Raw genomic sequence first — 19,330 nt, forward strand, 5'->3', positions numbered from 1 at the left:
TCTTCAAATCAGCCAGACCCATCCACTGCCTGCTCTCCCAGCTTGGCCATGGCTGCCCTGCCTGCCCCAGCTCCCAGCACTTGGGAAAAAAAAGCCCTGACTCACCAGGTGCTGCCAGGTGGTGGGGAAATCCCCGCTGCCCCCCACTGCATGGGGGGCTCTGCATGAGCCCCCTGATCCTTCCCCATGGCTGCCCTGCCCACCCCAGCTCCGGCCTTTTAAGAAAAAAAAAAAAGAGAGAGAGAAAAACCCCGGATGCACCATTCCTGCCAAAATCAGGCCGAATCTCCTCTGAATTGAATCACCACCTGAAGCTTTGCACAGCCCTGCTAATTGGAAGGAAAACCCAGGGTAAGCATGTTATGGAAGTGGAAATAAAGTCCACAGTTACATATGTTAAAAAGATTACACATAGACAGCTGTGTAAGCGCCACTTAGGTACATAGAAGTGACATGGATTTTGACACTAAAAGCTTTTTCCTCTTGTGAGAAACACAGACAAAGATTTTTATTTGCCCTGTGGAAAACTTTAATGACAGGTAGAAAGCAGTCTTATAACAGCAAGAGAAGCTTTGTTTTTTTGAGTGCCAGCATAAATCCCTTAAAGAACTTATTTTGCTTCTGTTCCTGGAAGATCATCTGATTGAGGGGCAACCTTGCTGATACTGTAGCATCAAAGGTTATTGATGCAAACTTTCCTATAAGAGAAGGCCCAGGGTTGCCCACTGGGAGAGAATTAGGTTACTCCAACTCTCCAGGATGTTTGTGTTCACCTAATTGCCCTGAAGGCCTCAACAGGAGACCCCAAGTCAGAGCAAATGGGAAGTTGCTTTTTAAGAGCAAAAACCATGCTAAATAGAGCAGATCTCTCTTTCTTCTTTCCTATCCCCCTGATACTGTCAGCATCATTCAAGGCTCTTCTGTTTCTTGGGCAGTTATCTAGAAGAAAAAAAATTGCTGAAAACCTTGAGTCATGGATGGGGGCAGGCAGAGCAGCATTCAGACTGATAAGACATGCTATAAGCATGACATACTTTGACCAGACCTCCACAACCTGGTTCCAGGTAACAATCCCATGCATGAGAATTCCTAGGAAATGAAGCAGGGGGTTTTCAGACTTACATTTTTTATTTGAAGGGCACTTTTTTTCCTTGATTCCTTATTATTCATTTGGTTGTGTGCATGCCAACCCTTTCACAATTAGACTTGCTAGCAGTTTCCTAAAAGTGAACATGAATCTGCTATTGAATTAATCACTAGATCTTTCTGCCTTAGAGGGGCATTGTTCCAGAGTTGCTTTTTCATGTGATTTAGTTGTCACTTCTGGGTTAATTTAGGAAACAAATGGTTACTGTCAAGTAGGAGTGGAATGAAAACAACCACCCACTAGCACACATGAAGTAAGAACACCTGTTGCATTAATCCTTTGAGCCTCTTAATTTAATGGTAACTTAATTCTTCTGTCTTTCTCCTTTCTGTAGCTTAGTAAGACTATAGACAAACATAGCAAATGTGCTGATGTCCGAGAATATTGATATATTCTGTTATGAGACAACTGTTAAATTTGTAGGAGTGTGTAGAGACAAAAGTGTAGCAAAACAGCTACAGCTTTAACCCTGCTTCATTCAGGGTCAAAGTTAAAATGAATTGGCTGCCTTGTATTGCTACAGGATAATGCAGATACAGCAGTTACAGAATAACAGCTGACATACATTCCTAAGCAGTAGTTCCCTTCCTCCTTTAAAGAAATGAAAAGGCTCCTCTATCAATTCCTTGATACTGGAGTACATGAAAATCATATTATTCTTGCTTAAGGATATATTTTCCTAGTCATTCATTTTTTTTAAATCTATGAAAAGTATACTGAACTGCTATAGGGATCTTAATCTTTGAGGGCACAGGTAACTTTAAGGAAGGAAATGGCAAGCAACCTGTGTCTGCTTCCAAATTGAAACCGAAGGGCCAGATCCCAGTTGCTCACATAGGTGCTTTCCACTGAAGTCTCATTGGTAAGCACCACGACGTATTTTGCTTTGGGAAGGTGAGACACATTCATAGGATTTGCTGTTCAGGATCCCCACACAGTCAGTAGGCAGAGTTAAGACACTCCAGGGGCTAAACAGGGAGGCACTTTCAGGTTGTCAGAAGGAAAGAGGAGACTGTGAAGTCCCAGCCCTCCTGCAAGCACTGACACCTGAGTTAGGGCTGTACCCTAATTAAGTGCCTCTGGGTCCAGAATATCCAGAAGGGAGATGCATAACTCACTGCCATAGACACCTTTACCTAGTGACTGAGACCTTTTGTGTGGTAGCTTAGAGGTAAGACACTCTGAGGAAGTGAGAGATATTAAGTTGACATCCTCTTCAGCCTAAGTAAGCTCAAACCTGTATCTCCCACTTCTCAGGTGAGGGCTCTCAGACGAACCTCAACTTTCACCTGTAGAGCTGCAGTTTCTCTCACTTCTTCAACAAATGCAGCAGTCATGGACCAAACCTCTCAGTAAAGGGAACTTCTGGCTACAGGCCCTGAGCAATAACTGAAGAGTAAATTTTCTTGGAAGACTATATTCATGACCAGGGAAAACACTGCTATTACCCAGACATTTCAGCCCTCTCCTTGGCAGACTTTTGAAAACAGCTTGAAACCCTTGAGATTAGCGGGGTGCCCGTGCACTCTGTGTACCCAGCCTGGAACTCTGCCAGTATCCACCTAGCTGGTGCACTACACACCACGCACCTGGCCCAGAGCTCACCAGTCATCTGCAGAATTTTCCCTTCTGAGGATTGTATGCCAAGTCCCCCACTACCCTGTGCACTCAGGAATCACCCACTGTTAGAACCAGGCAACTATATAATAATCAGTTTCCATTTAAACAGGAAGTTTCAGCTCCCCTGGTTGATGTGAATACTGGACAATGTGACCCAAAAAGGTTCAGAAATGAGATGGCAATCACAGAGCCACCAACACTTACTGTTTTTAAAATCCCATGAGTTTGGAGCACCTGATGAACGTTCTCGATCCTGGGGCCCTGTGATGAAGTGTTTGAGTTGTCAGTCCTGCATGTGCCACCGAGAGCTAGTATAATACAGGTGATAGCTCCTTCCCCTCTGGGCTTTACTATCTGTCCGGGCTGGGGGAACGCACTGTTGTATCATCAGGGCTCTGCTACATTGGTGTTCGCTCAGGCATTCAGTTCATCTGGCAGCTATTCCACATTCTCAGTTGAAAGAAAAAAGGCCACTAAAAATCAGTTCAAAGTTGGAGCTGGCGGGGCCCAGGTCAGGGTGGCAGAGGGCAGGTGGCTGTTGTAGGTGTAGCTGGGACCATGCCTGTTGCTGCATGTGACTGGGCAGAGGGGGGTCTACCCAATTGCATGCAGTGAGTGCTGGGTTGATACCCTGATGCAAGAAAATATATATCCCCAGTGCTCTCCTGATGAAGGAAAATATATATCCTCAGTACTCCGGGTGCATTCCCACGAGCATGCACGTGTGGTTTGTGGTGCTGCAGGCCCATCTGTGGTGCCGCAAACTGCACATGCCACACATATAGGCAATCTCTGCACTGCTAATTTGCAGTGTGGGGCGGGGGGTTGACACAGGGAGATCCCGGAGGCCCCAAGAGGCCCCCAGGATCCCAGGTAAAGCTTCTGGGGCCAGCCTAGGTGCTTGTCCCTAGGGAATGCACAATCCTGCTCATGGAGATGTACCCTCTGATTCTTATCATTCACAGACATAATATTTTTTTTCTGTAGTCCCTATTACAAGTAGTCCAAGTTCCCCTGAAACAAACAACCTGGGATTCCACCGTTGGGCCCAGGCTGTCCTCCGGGTGAGGTTCCAGCATGGTCTGGGCTGGTGCTCAGCAGACAGAACTAGATAGACAAGTATCCCTTACTCTGCCCTTAGTAATTGCAGCAGGGACATTTAAAAAGAAGACACAAGCATATTTATTGCTTTATTTATAAAGTCAATGCAAAGCTTAAACAAGAAGTTGAGAGCAACAGCTGGTAATGAGAACAGATGGGGGGAAGGAAACAAAAATGTTGAGGAGATTCCTAATGGCACTCAAAGCTCTCTACTACCCATGTGCTGATATACAGAATAAATGAGTTAGTGTCACCTTTGGAGATATATTAGCAATCTCCCTCTTGCACTCTCTTTCCTGCTATCCCTCTTTCCTTCAATCCTTTCTAAACCACACTTTTTTTTTCTAGCATGCATTTCCCTTCCTTGTTCCTTTTCCTCTTGCCTCCTTACACGCCTATTTCCTAGCAGATCATTTCATTTCGGGTTCATTTCCTTTGTCCTCAGGAATCTCCTTTCACTTGAATTTGGCTTATCTGCCTTGCTTCTTCCTGTCTTGTCATCTAGTCATTTGCTTAGCTTTAAAAGAAGAATTTGTCACAATAATGGGAGACATCAATTATCCTCATACAGGGTGTGTCTATGGGAGACATTTACTGTGGAGCTGACTGATTAGCTCTGCAATAAAATGGAAGCATCTACATGTGGCATTATTAGCTGCAGTAAACTAATAAACACCACTGTAGGATATTCTTACCCAATACAAACACCATCCTATGGTGGTGTTATTTAGTGTGCTGCAACACGCGTATAGATGCTGATGGGGCTGGTTGGGGCTTGAGGGTGGTTTAGTGCAGGGGCTGCCTGCTGGCTAGCCCCACACTAAAGTACCCTTGTGCCCCAGCCAGCCCCTCCGTGGCACTTTGAGCTTGGTTTGGAACAGCCCCGGGCTGGCAGACTGACCCCTGGGTATCCCTGCCAGCCAGGGCTGCTCTGCCCTGGCTCAACATGCTGCAGTCCTGGGTGTATGTGCAAACTGCACACCCAAAACCTTCTGTGAGAACTGCACTAGAGTTGTTTCAGGCACAATAATTTCACATGTAGACATGCCTACAGACTAGGTAAAGGTGAGATCCACATGTAAAATGTCTGCCTAAGTTCTGCTTTCTAGAACAATGAGTCCTGAGCCTCACAAGAGAAGCAGCAATTCTAAAACTAATCCTGAGTGATATACAGGACCTGGTTCATGGGGCAGTGGTAGGTGAGTCACTCTGAAACAGGAATCAGGATGTAATCAGAATTCAGCTTTTTAATGCGAAGGAGTTAGCCAAAAACATCCACTGCTTTGATATTTAACTTTAGTAAGGTAAATTACACAAAAATGAAGAAATTAGTTAGAAAAAGGTTAAAAGGAAGAGCTGAGGGGGTAAAAGGCCAGCTGGCAGCCTGGATGGGTTTTTAAATATTGTATTAAAGTCTTCAGGCATGCTGCAGATCAAAAAAGTGTGCCTAGTGGTCCATGATTTAATAGCCAAGTTAAGGAGAATATAAAAGGCAAAAAGACATCACTTCAAAAGGGAAGGTATGTCCAAATGACTAAAACAGGAGCAATGTGCAAACCCTGGATGGTCAAATGTAAAAGTGCAAGAAGTCAGGCAAAAAAAAGTGTTTTGTGAAAGATGTTGAAGTTAGCAATATACATTTTTTTTTTATAAAGCATCAGAAGCAGATAGCCAGCCAGACAGCTGATGTACAAGGTGCATTTGGGGATCACAGGGCCAGAGCAGAGAAGCTAAATGAATTCTTTGTACCAGTCTCTACTACAGAAGATATTAGGGAGATCCCCACACTGGATCAGTTTTTCTACCGAGATAAATCTAGAGGCAAATCAAACTGAAGTGACACGAGAGGAGGCTGTAGAGCAAATTGATCAATTAAACAGTAGCAAGTTTCTGGGAACAGATGATATTATTCACCCACCCAAGAATTCTGGAGAAACTCAAATGAGAAATTGCAGAACTCTTGGCAACAGTGTGTAATCTATCATGACAAATAGCCTCTGTCCCACAGGACAGGTGAATGGCCAACATAACATACATCTTCAAGCAGGGCTCTACAGCAGAAAACATCACTATGTTAGTGTATAAACCCATGGTGCACTCACATCTAGAATGATGCGTGCAGTTCTGGTCCCCACATCATGGAAAGGATGTTGTGGAATTAGAGAAAGTACGGAGAAAAGCAACATAGATGACCAGAGGTATGGAGCAGCTGCCATACCTGGAGAGACTGAAAAGGCTAGGACTTATCAGTTTGGAAAGAAGAAGACTGAGGGGGGATATGACAGAAGTCTGTGGAATCAGGAAGGGTGTGGATAAAGTGAATAGTGAACTACTCATTGCCAACTCCCTGGTTACAGAATTAGAGTATTAGAGAATATATGTTATGTTCTTGGTCAGTCCTTCCATTGCTGAATTCTCTGTTCTTCCCAAGCTCACAAATCCTAATTCATTCCTTCTCTGTCCCTGCTGCACCAACATCTCTTTATCCCACAGGCCTGAAATTAGTGATACCCACTTTCCCCCAACAACCTGCAGAATTATGTTGATCACTGAAACCTCACCAGTGCCTCCAGGCCCCTTGGGGCACCTTTCCTCCTTCTGCAGTTCTTCGTTCCAGATCTAGTAACACCTGATAAAATGGGATAGGCTGGTCTATCTGGACTGCAGTCTGCCATCTTAAGCAGGATCTGGATTATAGAAGGACAGGGAGGGCTGGAGCAGGTCATAAAGAACAGCTTGTTTCATCATTCCCACGTACATCACAGTGTGAGCTGGGATCCTCTGCAGACCCAAAGCCATGGGTGGATCTTACCTCCAGCAAACAAGGCTGGTGGGAAGGTGTAGATCAGATCCTCAGTATCAGCATCTAGAAATGCCACTTTCCCTCCTTCATAGTCCAGATACACCCGGACTCTCCTGGGGAGCTGCTTCAGGGACAGGGGGGTAGGACCAGGGGCAGTGAGAGCCCAGAAGTCACCCTCCCACCACTGCACAGCCCAGATCCCCCCCTCAGGGTTACGGCTGATCTGTCCTTTCCTCCGCACAGACTCTCTGGCGACCCCCAGGGCCCAGCCTTCCCCCTTCCCCACCTCCACCTCCCAGCAGTGTTTCCCCGAGGTGAATCCCTCACGGCCCAGCACACAGCACCACATGTCAAATCTCTCGGGCATGTCGGGCCGATCTTGCCATGTGTCTGCACCTCTGACACTTGTCCAATCCTCAGACAGGGAGAGCCAGGGATGAGCCGTGTTTGGGTCCAGAGTCACCTTCACTGGGAGGGGAGAATCACAGCATCAGGGCAGAGCTCAGCTCAGGGGCAGGAGGGGGCCATCCCTCACCCTCCCCAGCAGCCTCACTGTAGTCGGGATTGTCTTGGACCCCAGAAGCTGCCTTGGCCCTGGACCCCTAAGGCTGAGCAGATACAGCCCTGAAGCTCCTCAGTCTGGCACTGGGGAGAGCCCTGGCCCTGGGGAAATGGGGAGGACACGGTAGCAAATCCACAGGGAAATGCAGGAAAATCTCAACCCAAAGTCCCCAGGCCTGAGCTCAGATGGTTTTGATGCTGGACTGTGGGAGGGTTTTTCAAGTAAGGGAAAGTGAGTGCTATGATGGGACTTTTCCATGAATTTAAGGACAATCTCCCAGCACTTACCTTTGCTATACGATCCCTGAGGTTCCCCCATACCCTTCTCCAGGTCAGATGGCAGAGCATCTACGGGGGAAAGTGTCACAGAAATGAGCCGTGGTGCTGTCTGGTTCATAATACCTCCTGGCCCTGCTCCTCCCTCTCTGTCCTGAGTGCCTGTGACTGAGCAGAGGCCCTGGCAGCTCCATCCTTGGCTACTGGGAGCTGCTGCTGCTATGGCTACAAAAGGTGCTAGATCAGCTCCTTGCTGCCCAGAGGGGAAGGAAGGGAGCTGCAGTTGTCAGGAGGGCACCAGAGAAGGAGGGCAAGAGGCATCAACCTCATGGGGGTCTTGGTGTTCAGCCACTCAATGGCAGAAAATGGGGAGGTGAAAGGGGTGTCAGCAGAGCAGCCCCTGCCAAAAGGGATGTGGATCACAACTCCCTTGTCCTCTGCTTGGAGGGGTCAGTGCAAACCTTGGTGACAGCTGGGGAAGTCCTGGGATCCAGCCAATTTGCTCTCCTGCTCCAGTGGCCTCTACTGGGGCCTCACAAGTGTGAAAAACACAAGGTGTGAAACTTCACCCAGGCCACACCCTATCCACTCCGCTCCTGTCCCCTCAGCTGCTTGCACTTCCCCTCCACTTCCCTCATCATCAGGCTGCTGAGATGGGAAATCTTATAAAGTGTGGTGACAGAGAGCCCCCAGGCTAGAATAATTCCTTTGGCAGGAGAGGGGTTCTCCTTTTTTACAAACCCTTGCATAAGATGGGGAGGTATATCTGAAACCTATCTCTAATTTAATGTAGAGTCCTAGGTCTGGTGGCCAGAAAGAGAATGTCCAATGTTTTTTTCCTGGAGCCTGCATTATCAGCTCAGTGGGTTCAGTTTCTCCCTCTCATGAAAGAGACACAGGCTTGAGTAGGGACTAACTGCCCAGACCCCAGATGATTAATGTGCACAAATGAACTCTGGAGCTTATTGCTCTAGAGTTTTTTTTTTGCTCCTGGGAGCACCATTTTGAATGTGCACCCAGGAACACAAAACTCCAGAGCATATTGCTCTAGTTTATTCATGCATAGCACATGGAGCCTGGTTGGAGTAGCCTGGGCTGGCAGGGAACCCAAGGGGTCAGCCTGCCAACCCAGGGCTGCTCTGACCAGGCTCCATGCACTGTGGAAGTGCTGGCTGAGACACAAGGTTGCTTCAACGAGGAGAGCCTGTGCCTCAACAGGCAGCTCCAGGACAGAAGCACCCTTGTGCCCCAGCCAGCCCCATCAGTTTATTAACCTACTGCGACGTAATAGGGTAACACGTGTAGATGGTGACATTTTAAGTGCAGAACTAATTAGACAGCTCTGCAATAAATGTCTTGTGTAGATGTGCCCCCTGTCTCCTCACTCAAACACAGGAAAAAAATCCCTATTCTAACCCCATGCCTCTCACGCTCTCCAAGATCACTTGTACTAACCTTGAAACTTCCTGAAAGTCTCCTTGAGAGTTAGATTTTGTTCAGATAAGTTCCTGAGTCTTATTTCCAGGCCAGGGGAAATCATCCCCAGAAGCTGGAATTCCCCTCTCTTGCACCTGTTGAAAAACAGTTCTATGTTATTCTATTTTCCTTTTTTAATTAAATTATCCTTGGGAACAATGCTAGATTGAGGGACTTGGCAACCAATTTCCTTCATGTACTTCAGCCTCAGGGCAGGAGATAGTGCCACCTCCCACCACTGGGCATTGAAAAATGTTCTTCATCTCTGAACTGTCCAGAAAATGTCTTGGAAAAAAGTAGCTGAGACTCCATGGCCAGTTGGCTCATGCTCTGGGAGCCAGGACGATTCCCCAGGGATAAGAAGTGAAAGGCTCAGATTCCAGCCCTACAGTCCTCAGGCAGTTAGTCTCCAGGGCTATAACGTCCCTATGGAAATAGCAATGGCCAGTCCTTCCCACCCCAGGGACAATCCCAGAGTTTGCATTGAAGGGGGAAAAACCGGGATGCAAAATTTATCAACAATCTATATCCAAATGGTGACCCTGCCCCACACGCTGTGCTGTGCTGCCTTGAGGAGCTGTGACTATAACGTGATATCCAAGCCTCTTCTCAAAGTATGAAGGAGCGGCGTACCTTCTCAGTGAGCTTCTGATGTCCTAGGGGGGAACAAAAAGATGGAAGAGTGAACTAAGTGTCTCATGACATGCCCAGAGGAGCCTCCTACTCTGGTGGTGAGGGGATGCACTCTCCCCTCAGACTTTGAGTGCTACACACGAGTATCTGGGGAAATCATAATTTATTGATCCCACCCAGGCTCATGGGTCAAGCCTTTCCCTTCCTTGTGCAGGGATCAGAAGAGTTTAATGTGCCTCACCTGCAGGAGGTCACTTGGTGGCTGCTGGCACTTCTCCTCCATCTCCCTGATCAGGCTGTTGAGATGGGAAATCTGCTCAGAGAGTTTGGTACCAGTTTCCTCCTGACTCTTCTCTATCTCCCTGCCTAGCTCTCCCAGCCAGGACAACAGGAGTTGCTCTTGTTCCTCGAGGAACTGCCGCAGTTGTTCAAATTCAGACACAATCTTCTGCCTCTCGGCTGCTGCCTTTTGCTGCAATGAACAGGGGAACTCAGGTAGGGGAGGGTAGGAGCTTTGGGGAGAGTCAGGGGACACTTTATAAGTCCCCGTGGGCCTGACTGTGTGCAGAGCTTGACCCTAGGAGCTCCCATGGTCTTTAACAGAAGTTGGGGTTACTCAGCCCTATCAGGCTGAAGCCTCAAGCACCTTGCCTAGCATCTTTGTGCTCTGCTTATATTTGGAAGGTTTCTCTGCAGCGCTGGGAGCTTATACCATATTCAGGGAAGAAGCTGATGGCTCCCCCCCCAAGAAAGGCTCCCCCTCAACACAGCTGAGGGCTTGCAAGCCCTGCAATGCTGCAAACCATGGTCACAAAACAACACACCCAATTCCATAAACACACAGAGCAGGAGACACCCCTTCATCCTGATCACCAGGAACCACAAGCACCAACCTGATATTTCTGGTGTTTCTGAGTTTCACTCAATTTCAGTTCTTCGAGCCTTCTTCTTTCTTCCATTAGATTCTCCAGGTGCATCTGAATTTGCTTCTGTGGGGAAAGACAATTCCTTGGGTGGGTTTTCCTTTGAGAAGGGAACAATCGAGCCTTTTCTCTGCCATAACCAGCTTTGCCTCCTTGCAATTCCGATGACTTTTGGGGGCAGGAACAACTGATACTATTGGCCAAGCTACCAACTGTATCCTGGCTCTTTCTCCTTACCCAGCTGGGTTACTGAATCAATAACAGCAGTAGGAATAGTACAGTAACAGCAGTAGGAATAATACTGGACTGTACAGGAGCCAGAAGCATGGGGCCAGACACAAGACTGACCAGTGCCAGTCAGTTCTTTGCTGCCCATTCAGCTCCCGCTGTTGCAGGAAGATTTGACACTGGAGGGCGGCAGCAGCTCTTGTAGGTCTAGTGTCCTACATGCACCCATAGTGGCAGCCAGTGCTTATCCCCGGACGGGTGTAGGCAGGACCTGAAAGAAGATGGCTTAATAATGCTAATCTCAGTCCTTGCAGAAACCATCTAGCATTTGATTTTGGAACTGGAAATGGTGAGGACGAATCACTGGTTACATCTATGAAATAGGTATTTTCATTTCTACTTAGGAGAACTTTTACAATCTTTGCTCTCTCCTATGCCTGATTAAGGGTGAATGTGCCTGAAAGCTTGCAAATAAATAAAATAACTTGTTTGCAAATATCTAGTTGGTCTAATAAAAGATATCACCTCTTCTGCAAGTTTTGATTCCTGGTTATCTCTAAATTGCTGTGAGCTTTGTCATCCAGTCTTGCAGTCCAGACAAACCTGGAAAAGCTTAAAGGGGATTAGTGTCTAATTTGCCATCTTTATCACAAAGCAAGGAGGCCTGGGAGGTTTTGTTGGTTGAACACATCGTCTTTTCTGATCTGTTACTTTCCCTAAGAAGCAGGAGTTCTGTCACTGTTTGCTGAGTAACATTTTAGGAGGTTTCATACTGAGGACTTTGGGCTTTTCTAGCCCTTTACTGAACGGGCAGGAGCACTGAGGCTGAATGCAGTTGTCTCTCAAGGTTTTTAAAAAAGTCATTCTCTGAAAACCAAAACACACACAAATAAGCCACAAACCCAAGAAAAGGGAGTCACAAAGTACATGACAAAAATGATATCTCTTCTCAAATATCAATTACTTCAAGGCATTGGCAGAACCAGTTGGAATTCATGAAAGCAAAGGGCTTTTGACATTACAGGTATGAAGTTTGGAGGAGACAGGCAATTCTATGATGGATTTTTGGACTTAAGCCCTGGAGATGTTGCTAATCCAGCCACAGAGGTTGAATTCTCTAAATTCTTTGAAAAAGAAAGTGGACCAAATTGTATTGCCACCCACGGCAGCACTTAAGACTTACTCAACTTCCTGAATAACTAACGGTCATGTACAGAAATAGCGTAGTTTCTTCTGCAGCATTTTGTGAGCGGTTTTGTTCCCTATGCATTCGAATGCATGCAAATCAGTCAGAACCTCAGGGTGGTTTTAATTACGCCATGCATGTTTGCCTATATTTGCTAAAGAGTATTATTCAGAGCCTATTGTGCCTTGTAGATTTTCATCCTATTGCTGCTGTGATATAACAAGCAAAGAACACGACAACTCTAATCAAAATAATTATTTTCAAATTTAATTAAGTGCACACATTAGGACATATTTAGCCATTTTGCCTGGGCTTAATTTCTCAAGAGCACACTCAGGTTTCCATTAATGTCCTCATACAGGGCTGTCCAGCTGGCAGCCCTTAAGGGGTTATTGTGAGGCCCCAGGCTCTCACCCTGCCACTGCTTCCTGCATTGTCCTGCTGCAAAAGCAGCCAGTCTCCAGGCTTCCTTTTCCTCCTGCAGCTACTGCTTCTGGCCTTCACTCCAGAGAGTGGGGCAATGCGGCAGCATGGGGAGCTGAGGGTGAATCCAGGGCTGTGCCTGAGGTGGGGAAGGCATTGAAGTTGAACAGCCTTGGCATCATATGAAAATACCCACAAAATTTTGCTCCTGGTAACCGTTCCAATTCCAGTTCCTTATTTGAAAAACTGTTTGCAAAAGAATTCCACATATAAATCACTACATGTCTTATCATGAAATATTTAAATTCTTTATGTTCCATCAAAGATGTTTTAATGAGCTTTTGCCTAAGGAGCTGCAAATGGCAGATAAGAACTAACACTAACAATAAATGATCTGAGATGAATGGGGAACCAGCTTCATACCCCAGTTTTAGAATCATTCCTCGACATCTCGCTAACGTATAATATACATCTCCAAGAGCACCTGTTTTTAACAGAAACGATTTGAAACAAAAGGACATGATCCTACAAATCTCTCCATTTCTCTTGCCTCATTACAGGACATGTGTGTGTGTGTCAGGGGGGTGCATGTGTGTATAGGGAAGGGGTGTATGCACATGTGTGTATGGGAACGTATATGCAGACTCTTTCATAGAAAAAACACTCTGAATTTAGTGCTACAGTTACAGGAGTAGCAGCGGCAGAAAAAAATTCAAGTACAGCAAACCCAGTTGTGCAGTCTGATCCGACCCGACACCCCCTTACCTTGTACCGCTGGGCAGCCTCCTGGATGGGAGCCACAGCATGAGCCTGGTGTGCCCAGGACTCTCGGCAGATCAAGCACAGAGGTTTTTGGTCCGTTTCACAGAAGAGCTTCAAGGCCTCCCCGTGTTCCTCACACACTCGCTCCCCTCTTTCAGCTGCCCGCATACTCAGTCGCTTCGCCACATCTGTAACAGTCACCAGCTGCCGGTTAGGCCTGAGGTTCCTCTGGGGAAAAGTCTCTCTGCACTGAGGACAGAAGATGTCTGTATGCAACCCTTCCTCGCACTGGGTGATGCAGACTTGGCAGAAGTTGTGCCCACAGTCTGTAATCATCACTGGATCCTTGAAGAACTCCAGGCAGATGGAGCAAGTTGCGGCATCCTGGAGACACTGTATATGGTTCTCTGCAGCCATGGCTCTGAAAGGAGAGCAACTGAGAATTAGTTTTATTTCCTGGGGCCCAGAAACATGCCCAGACCTATATAGAGCTGGGTGTTTCGCTTCCTGAAGAATGGTTGTTTTCTGTTGAAATGGCAGAAGTCCGTGGTTAAAATAACAGCTATTAAAGTCATAGTGAAACTTGTTAATGCTTTGTGTATCAGTAGTGGGAGCAGTTACAACAAAAACAGAATTTCTTAATTACTTTTAGACACAAATTCAAAGCCCCGAACATATCTGAATGACACTTTTAAAAATCAAACACTTTTTCAGCCTAAAACTATTGAAAGAAGACACTTTAAGATGAAAATTTCCCTTTTGGAAAAAAGAATAAACAGCAAACATGCTTCAATTTGTTTCTGATTTCTCAAACATCCCAGTTTCCATTTCAAAAGCTCTTTGGCCGTGGACTGACATTGCATGTGTAGAAGCTCAAAACCCATTTGTAGCACTAGGAAAGTGGAGGGGACAGATGTGTGTACCCCATGTGGCAGTACTACATGTTCTTGTTTTATGCAAGAACTTCTCTATAGTGCTACATATTCTAGCACTGCAGGTAACATCTCTACTATTACATGCCCTGGATCCCCAGCATCCTTCAGGGTGCATCAACATGAGATACTTTACTGTACATTAGACTGATCTACTGCATAGTAAAGCATCACTGTGTAAACTTTTACAGCAGGTACTGCACAGTTAATTAAGCTAACGCACAGTTTTCTACTAGATTAACTGCTCATTAGCCATTGTGCAGTACTGCTTTTGAAGCTGCTGACCAGGAGCAAATTTGCTCCCAGTCAACCACACCAGCAAGGGGCCACAGGGGATGGAGGGGTTCTCTGTCCCTGGTCCTGGCGCTGGGAGCCGATCAGTGCTGGGATGGAATTGCTTTCTGACCTCCCTGTCTTGGTGCTGCATGGCTCCCAGCTCCCTACAAGGCAGGGACAGCAGCTGCCCTACAACTGGGACAGCCCAGCCTGGGGTTTGCTGGCAGCTGTGTCCCCCGATGTGCACAGGGCCAGGAGAGCTCTGTCGGCTGCAGCAGCAGCTGTCTCCTGGCACCATGCACATCAGGACTCCTCCCAGAGTGCATGGAGCCAGGAGACACCTGCTGTTGCAGCTGGCAGAGCATTCCTGGCCCTGTGAGCATCGGGATCAGCTCTCATGCCCCCTGCCAGCACCGGGCTAGCACTCTGGGGAAGCCTGGGCTCCTTTGGCTGATGTAGGGGGCAGAGCAGGGCAGGAGCTCTGTACTGGGCTGCTCCCATTGGGAACAGATTTGCTCTCAACAGGGTGCGCATACCTGGGGAAGGTTTACTGTGCAGTATTTTACTACACAATCAGCTTATATTGCATTAATAACATGTGTAGATGCACCCACAGCATTTTGCTTCCCCCAGCCCCTTCCAGGCTGGAGGGAGGGAGAGTGTCTTGTTCCATGGCAGCCCCCTGGTAAAGCAGAGCTGCAGCCCAGCTATCACAGTATACTGATGCCTTGGTTTCAGGGAAACAGGAGCTCTGCTGGCTGTAGTACATTGCAGGAGCACTGGTGATTGTTGGCAACTGTGAAGTATCTTGAAAGTGTGACTCATTTATTTGTGTATTCCTCTCTCTGACTTCTGCATACATCATATGGGGGATGTCCAACCCACTTGAAAAATGCCACACAGTTGCGCTTGAGTGAAAGGTTTCTCCTTCACACACTGAGAACACTTACTGCGCTAAAATTCCATCTGGCTGAAGCTGAGCATTACTCAGGTGGAAAAGAAAACTGGCCGTGGGCTGGAAAAGGACTTTATTGGAAGACAGTGGCATATTATCAGCAATAGATCCCTAAAGTAAAACCTCTGTTTGTGTATATACTTATATCGGGGATAGAGAGCTCAGAGGACTCATGGTAGGAACTTTGGATTTGGAACAGAAATTACCAGATGGCACTGTTGGAGGGGGAGGGGGAGGTAGGACAAGAGAAGGCAAAATAGTAAGACAGAGACTCTTGGACTGAGAATCCTCATGGGCAAGAGTAGCTAGTTATGTGTGTGTGTGTAGTCTGAATTACAATTAAGTAAAGAGTTTAATATTAATCAAAAGAATCCATTATTTTCTCCCGCACATGTATGAAAGAGACCACACTCAGCACATTGCAGGGCTGAGTCCCTAAAACAGGAGGGGCTAAATTACTCTCAGCAGTGACTTCTCTGATATCCAAGAAGTGGCATGTGGGAAGAGTTAGTTTTGAGCTCAGGTGGGATGGGCAGAGGAGCCTTTCAGGGCCAAAGTCTCTCTGACTCTGGAAAATACCATTCAAGGCTGTTTTCTTCACAAATATCCAGGTGTGGCTTTTAAACTTCTTGATTACTGATGGACCACCCAAGCTCAGCTCGGGTCTCAGAAAGCTACTGAGAGGCCATCCAGGCAGCCCTTCTTGAGAAGATAGCGTTTATTAGTTAACGGCAATACATCAGGGAAAACCCTTGTGTCAAAATGCCTACAGCAAATTTCAGGCAGAATTTCAATCCGTCATAAAGTCAGAATGTCTTCTTCTTACACTGTCCCTCTGTGTTGCTTTTCTTCCCATCATTATGTTGGGAATCTCTTTTTTTCATTCAGCCTTTCACACTGGGGCTTTTTTGATGTCTCTTGGCTGCCAAGTGCTGAGGCTTAAATTCACTGATATGTTGTATACTAGCCGATTGCCCATCAAGAATGACAGGGTGGGGTGGGCGGGGATGGAGCACCGTCATGCATGCACACACAGACACACACAGACACACATAGACATGCACGCACATGCAGACGGGCACACACCACTCACACTCTGCACATGGACCCACGGACACAAACACACTCTCCCTCCTGCCATGAACACAGACATGTGCACGCATACACATATGCACTGACACGCACACACGCAGATGGGCGTGCCCTCTATTCACTCATTCTCTGCACATGGACACATGGACACAACCACAGTCTCTCTCCTGCAATGAACAGACACATGCACGCACGCACGCATGCACACACAGACATATGCACACACACACACGTAGACAGGGGCACACTCTACTCACACACTCTCTGTACATGGACACACAGACACAAATACACTCTCCCAGCCATGAATGTAGACACACACATGCACACTCATGCACGCACACACACTGACACATGCAAGCACAGACACACACACATGCACACAGACACACTCATGCACACATGCAGACGGGCATATTCTCTAGTCACTCATTCTCTACACATGGACACACAGACACAAACCCAGTCTCTCTTCTGCCATAAACACAGATGCATGCACAGACAGACACATGCATGCACACACACAGATGGACTTGCACCGCACTCACTCACTCTGCATATGGACACACAGATACAAACACAGTCTGCCTGACATGAACAGTCCCCCACACCCACCCCGATGCCCCTCACTCCTGACCCGCACGCTCCCACCCCCGTCCCTGCTGGTGCTCCCCACTCCTGACCCACAGCCCTCTGGCACTGCTCCCACACACCCAACTCACAGTCCCCCGCCCCCACCCCAGTGCCCCTCACTCCTTGCCCCTCCAGCCCTGCTGGAGTTGTCTTGCCCAGGCCAGAGCATGGTGACTCCAATTCATGCAGACAGCGGAGGAGCATGTCCAGCCCCAGCGGAGGTGATGCTTGTGAGACCCCCTGCCCTGGGGTAGGGCTGCAGTGCCCTGCGGGCAGCCTAGCCACAGCCCCCTCCCCTGGCAGCAGCTCCTGGCTGCTTAGCCCCGGGAGCACAGGCACTGGCCCTTGTGCTGCCACCCAGCCCCGGAGTGCCCAACCTCCCCTTTCCCTTGCTGGAGAACAGGCAACCCTCTCCTCCCCTCCCCCTGCCCTGTCGCAGCTGCAGCCCCCACTCCCCCTGTCCTGCCCAAATGTCTGGCACTTTGCTGTGCTCAGGGGGTGGGAGACGGGGAGGTGATAGGAGCCAGCAGGGAGCTCTGCATAGGTTTGCGCCTCCATAGCTGCAGGCAGATCCGTGTGTGTTTCCCACTGCCTCCCATTGCCCTCCCCCTGCTCCTACCCCCAGAGCAAAGAGAGATCCTGGGCAACACTCCCCACCCCATTACCCCGCACTGCCTGGCCCCTACCACCTTCCCCTGCTGTCTGTCAGTCAGTCTGTCTGTCCCTAACGCTCTGGGGGCAATTGCTGCCCACCCTGTTGGTGGTGCATGTTGGCCCAGTGTGTTACAGACAGACAGACAGACAGACAGACAGACAGGCAGACAGACGGAAGTAGTATGGCTTTTATTATATTAGAATATGCACACATTTGTTCACTGCATTCTTGATGGCTGGTTCTCTGAGACACCAGCTCTGAGACCCACCTTCACTCCCAGGTCAAATATAGAGCAAGATCAACTCTCTTTTCCCCAGGGTATAACTGTATATAAGGAAGTCAGGGAAACCAAGGCATGAAACATTATTAGAGATGTAAAAGCAAAAAAAAAAAAAAGATTGAATTTGTACACTTTTTAAGACAGTCCCATATTCTGTCACGAGGTGTAAACAGGCAAACAGGATAGAAATAAAAATTGAGAATCCTTTTGTTAGGAGTGGGACTTCTCAAACCACTCAAAAACAGTGTCTTAATTGCTCTTGCAGGTTGAAAGTTATGCTGGCTTTCACACTCTGGGAAAGATTTTGTTCTTAACAAGGGAATATTCCTTATCTCACCTGACTCACCTGAGGCTTCATCAGATAAATTGAAGCTCACTGGCCAATAAATATGCTTCCTTTCCTGCAATGGAAACCTGTGGGTCTGTTTCCCGTTCTGTCTCTTTACTTTCTAGCTATTTTGAACCACCTTAAGGAAGAATGTGGCTTGCTCTTCCTTTTCTCCGCTGTTCTAGGTGCTGGGGCAAGACTTGAGGAACCTGTTATGACAACGAAGTTGTAAGGGGCAAATGTAAATGTCCTGCCATTTGATTTAGCATTCTAATATAATAAAAGGCTTAGTTGGTCTCTCTGTCTGTCCGTAATGCTCTGGGCCAACTGCACATGCCCAAGAGGGCGAGTGGTGATTGGCTGCCTGCCCAAGTTCGCGCAGCTGCTGGGGCAGTTTGGTAGTGGGGAACACACCCCAGCCTCTCTGCCTGATGGTGAAGTGGGGGGATCATGGTGGCAGTGTCTGCCCGCCACCCGGCCCCCCCCCCCCCCCCCAAAACACCATCAAGGAGGTGGAGGTGGCGGGCAGGGAGGGAGGGAGGGGAGTGGGAAGGCAGGGATGCGGGCCAGGTGGACATGAAGTGGGGAGGGGGCATACCAAAATTTAGCATACCCACCATAGCCACTCCTCTTAGTGCTGCCATCTGCATGCAGAGGTGCCACGTGGAGCTCCTGACCTGAGCCGGGCTGGCCCCATATGCAGTCAGTGCAACAGGGGCTGGGAGGGAGCAAGACAGAGCTGCAGGCATGGGAGGGGTGGGGGGGGAAGGGGCAGTCTGCCTCAGAGTGATGGAGACAGAGGGGAGGTTCTGTGAGGGGAAGGTATGTGGCTGGGGGGGGTATGCATGTGTACATCTCTGTGTGCATGCATGTGTCTGTGTGTGTGTATGAGTGCATGTGTAGTGCATCTTTGCGTGTGTGCTCATCTACGTGCAGATGCATGCATCTGTGTGTCCATCTGTGTGCCTGCATCTGTCTCTGGCGTCTGTGTGTGCATGCATGTGTCTGTGCTCATGGCAGGTAGAGTGTATTTGTCTCTG

The 19,330-nt window shown here is 47.9% G+C and overlaps 1 protein-coding gene and 1 pseudogene across 1 annotated transcript; one reads left to right on the forward strand and one right to left on the reverse strand.

Annotated features, from left to right (window-relative positions):
• Positions 1–3,944: 3,944 nt before the first annotated feature.
• On the reverse strand, positions 3,945–13,647 carry LOC102572420 (zinc finger protein RFP). The gene is made up of 7 exons (XM_014599884.3): positions 13,143–13,647; positions 10,511–10,606; positions 9,859–10,089; positions 9,618–9,640; positions 8,964–9,079; positions 7,521–7,580; positions 3,945–7,139 (listed from the first exon to the last, which is right to left on the reverse strand). Exons 1-7 carry the CDS (start codon positions 13,554–13,556, stop codon positions 6,628–6,630), a joined length of 1,452 nt encoding a protein of 483 aa, XP_014455370.1. The 5' UTR covers positions 13,557–13,647; the 3' UTR covers positions 3,945–6,627.
• A 5,432-nt stretch (positions 13,648–19,079) lies between these two features.
• LOC109280624 (ETS translocation variant 3-like) overlaps positions 19,080–19,330 on the forward strand; it is a 28,641-nt pseudogene continuing 28,390 nt past the window's right edge.

The sequence above is a fragment of the Alligator mississippiensis genome, chromosome 11 (genome assembly GCF_030867095.1).
Source record: "Alligator mississippiensis isolate rAllMis1 chromosome 11, rAllMis1, whole genome shotgun sequence".
Lineage (NCBI taxonomy): Eukaryota > Metazoa > Chordata > Crocodylia > Alligatoridae > Alligator > Alligator mississippiensis.

What these genes read in the sequence shown, in the direction of transcription:
- LOC102572420 (XM_014599884.3), bottom strand. Translation starts at nt 13,556, where the DNA reads ATGGCTGCAGAGAACCATATACAGTGTCTCCAGGATGCCGCAACTTGC. An exon ending in CACCAAGTGACCTCCTGCAG is followed by an intron (nt 9,641 to 9,858) that starts GTGAGGCACATT and finishes GTTCCCCCCTAG; the next exon opens with GACATCAGAAGCTCACTGAG. An exon ending in TCAGGGATCGTATAGCAAAG is followed by an intron (nt 7,140 to 7,520) that starts GTAAGTGCTGGG and finishes CTCCCCTCCCAG; the next exon opens with TGAAGGTGACTCTGGACCCA.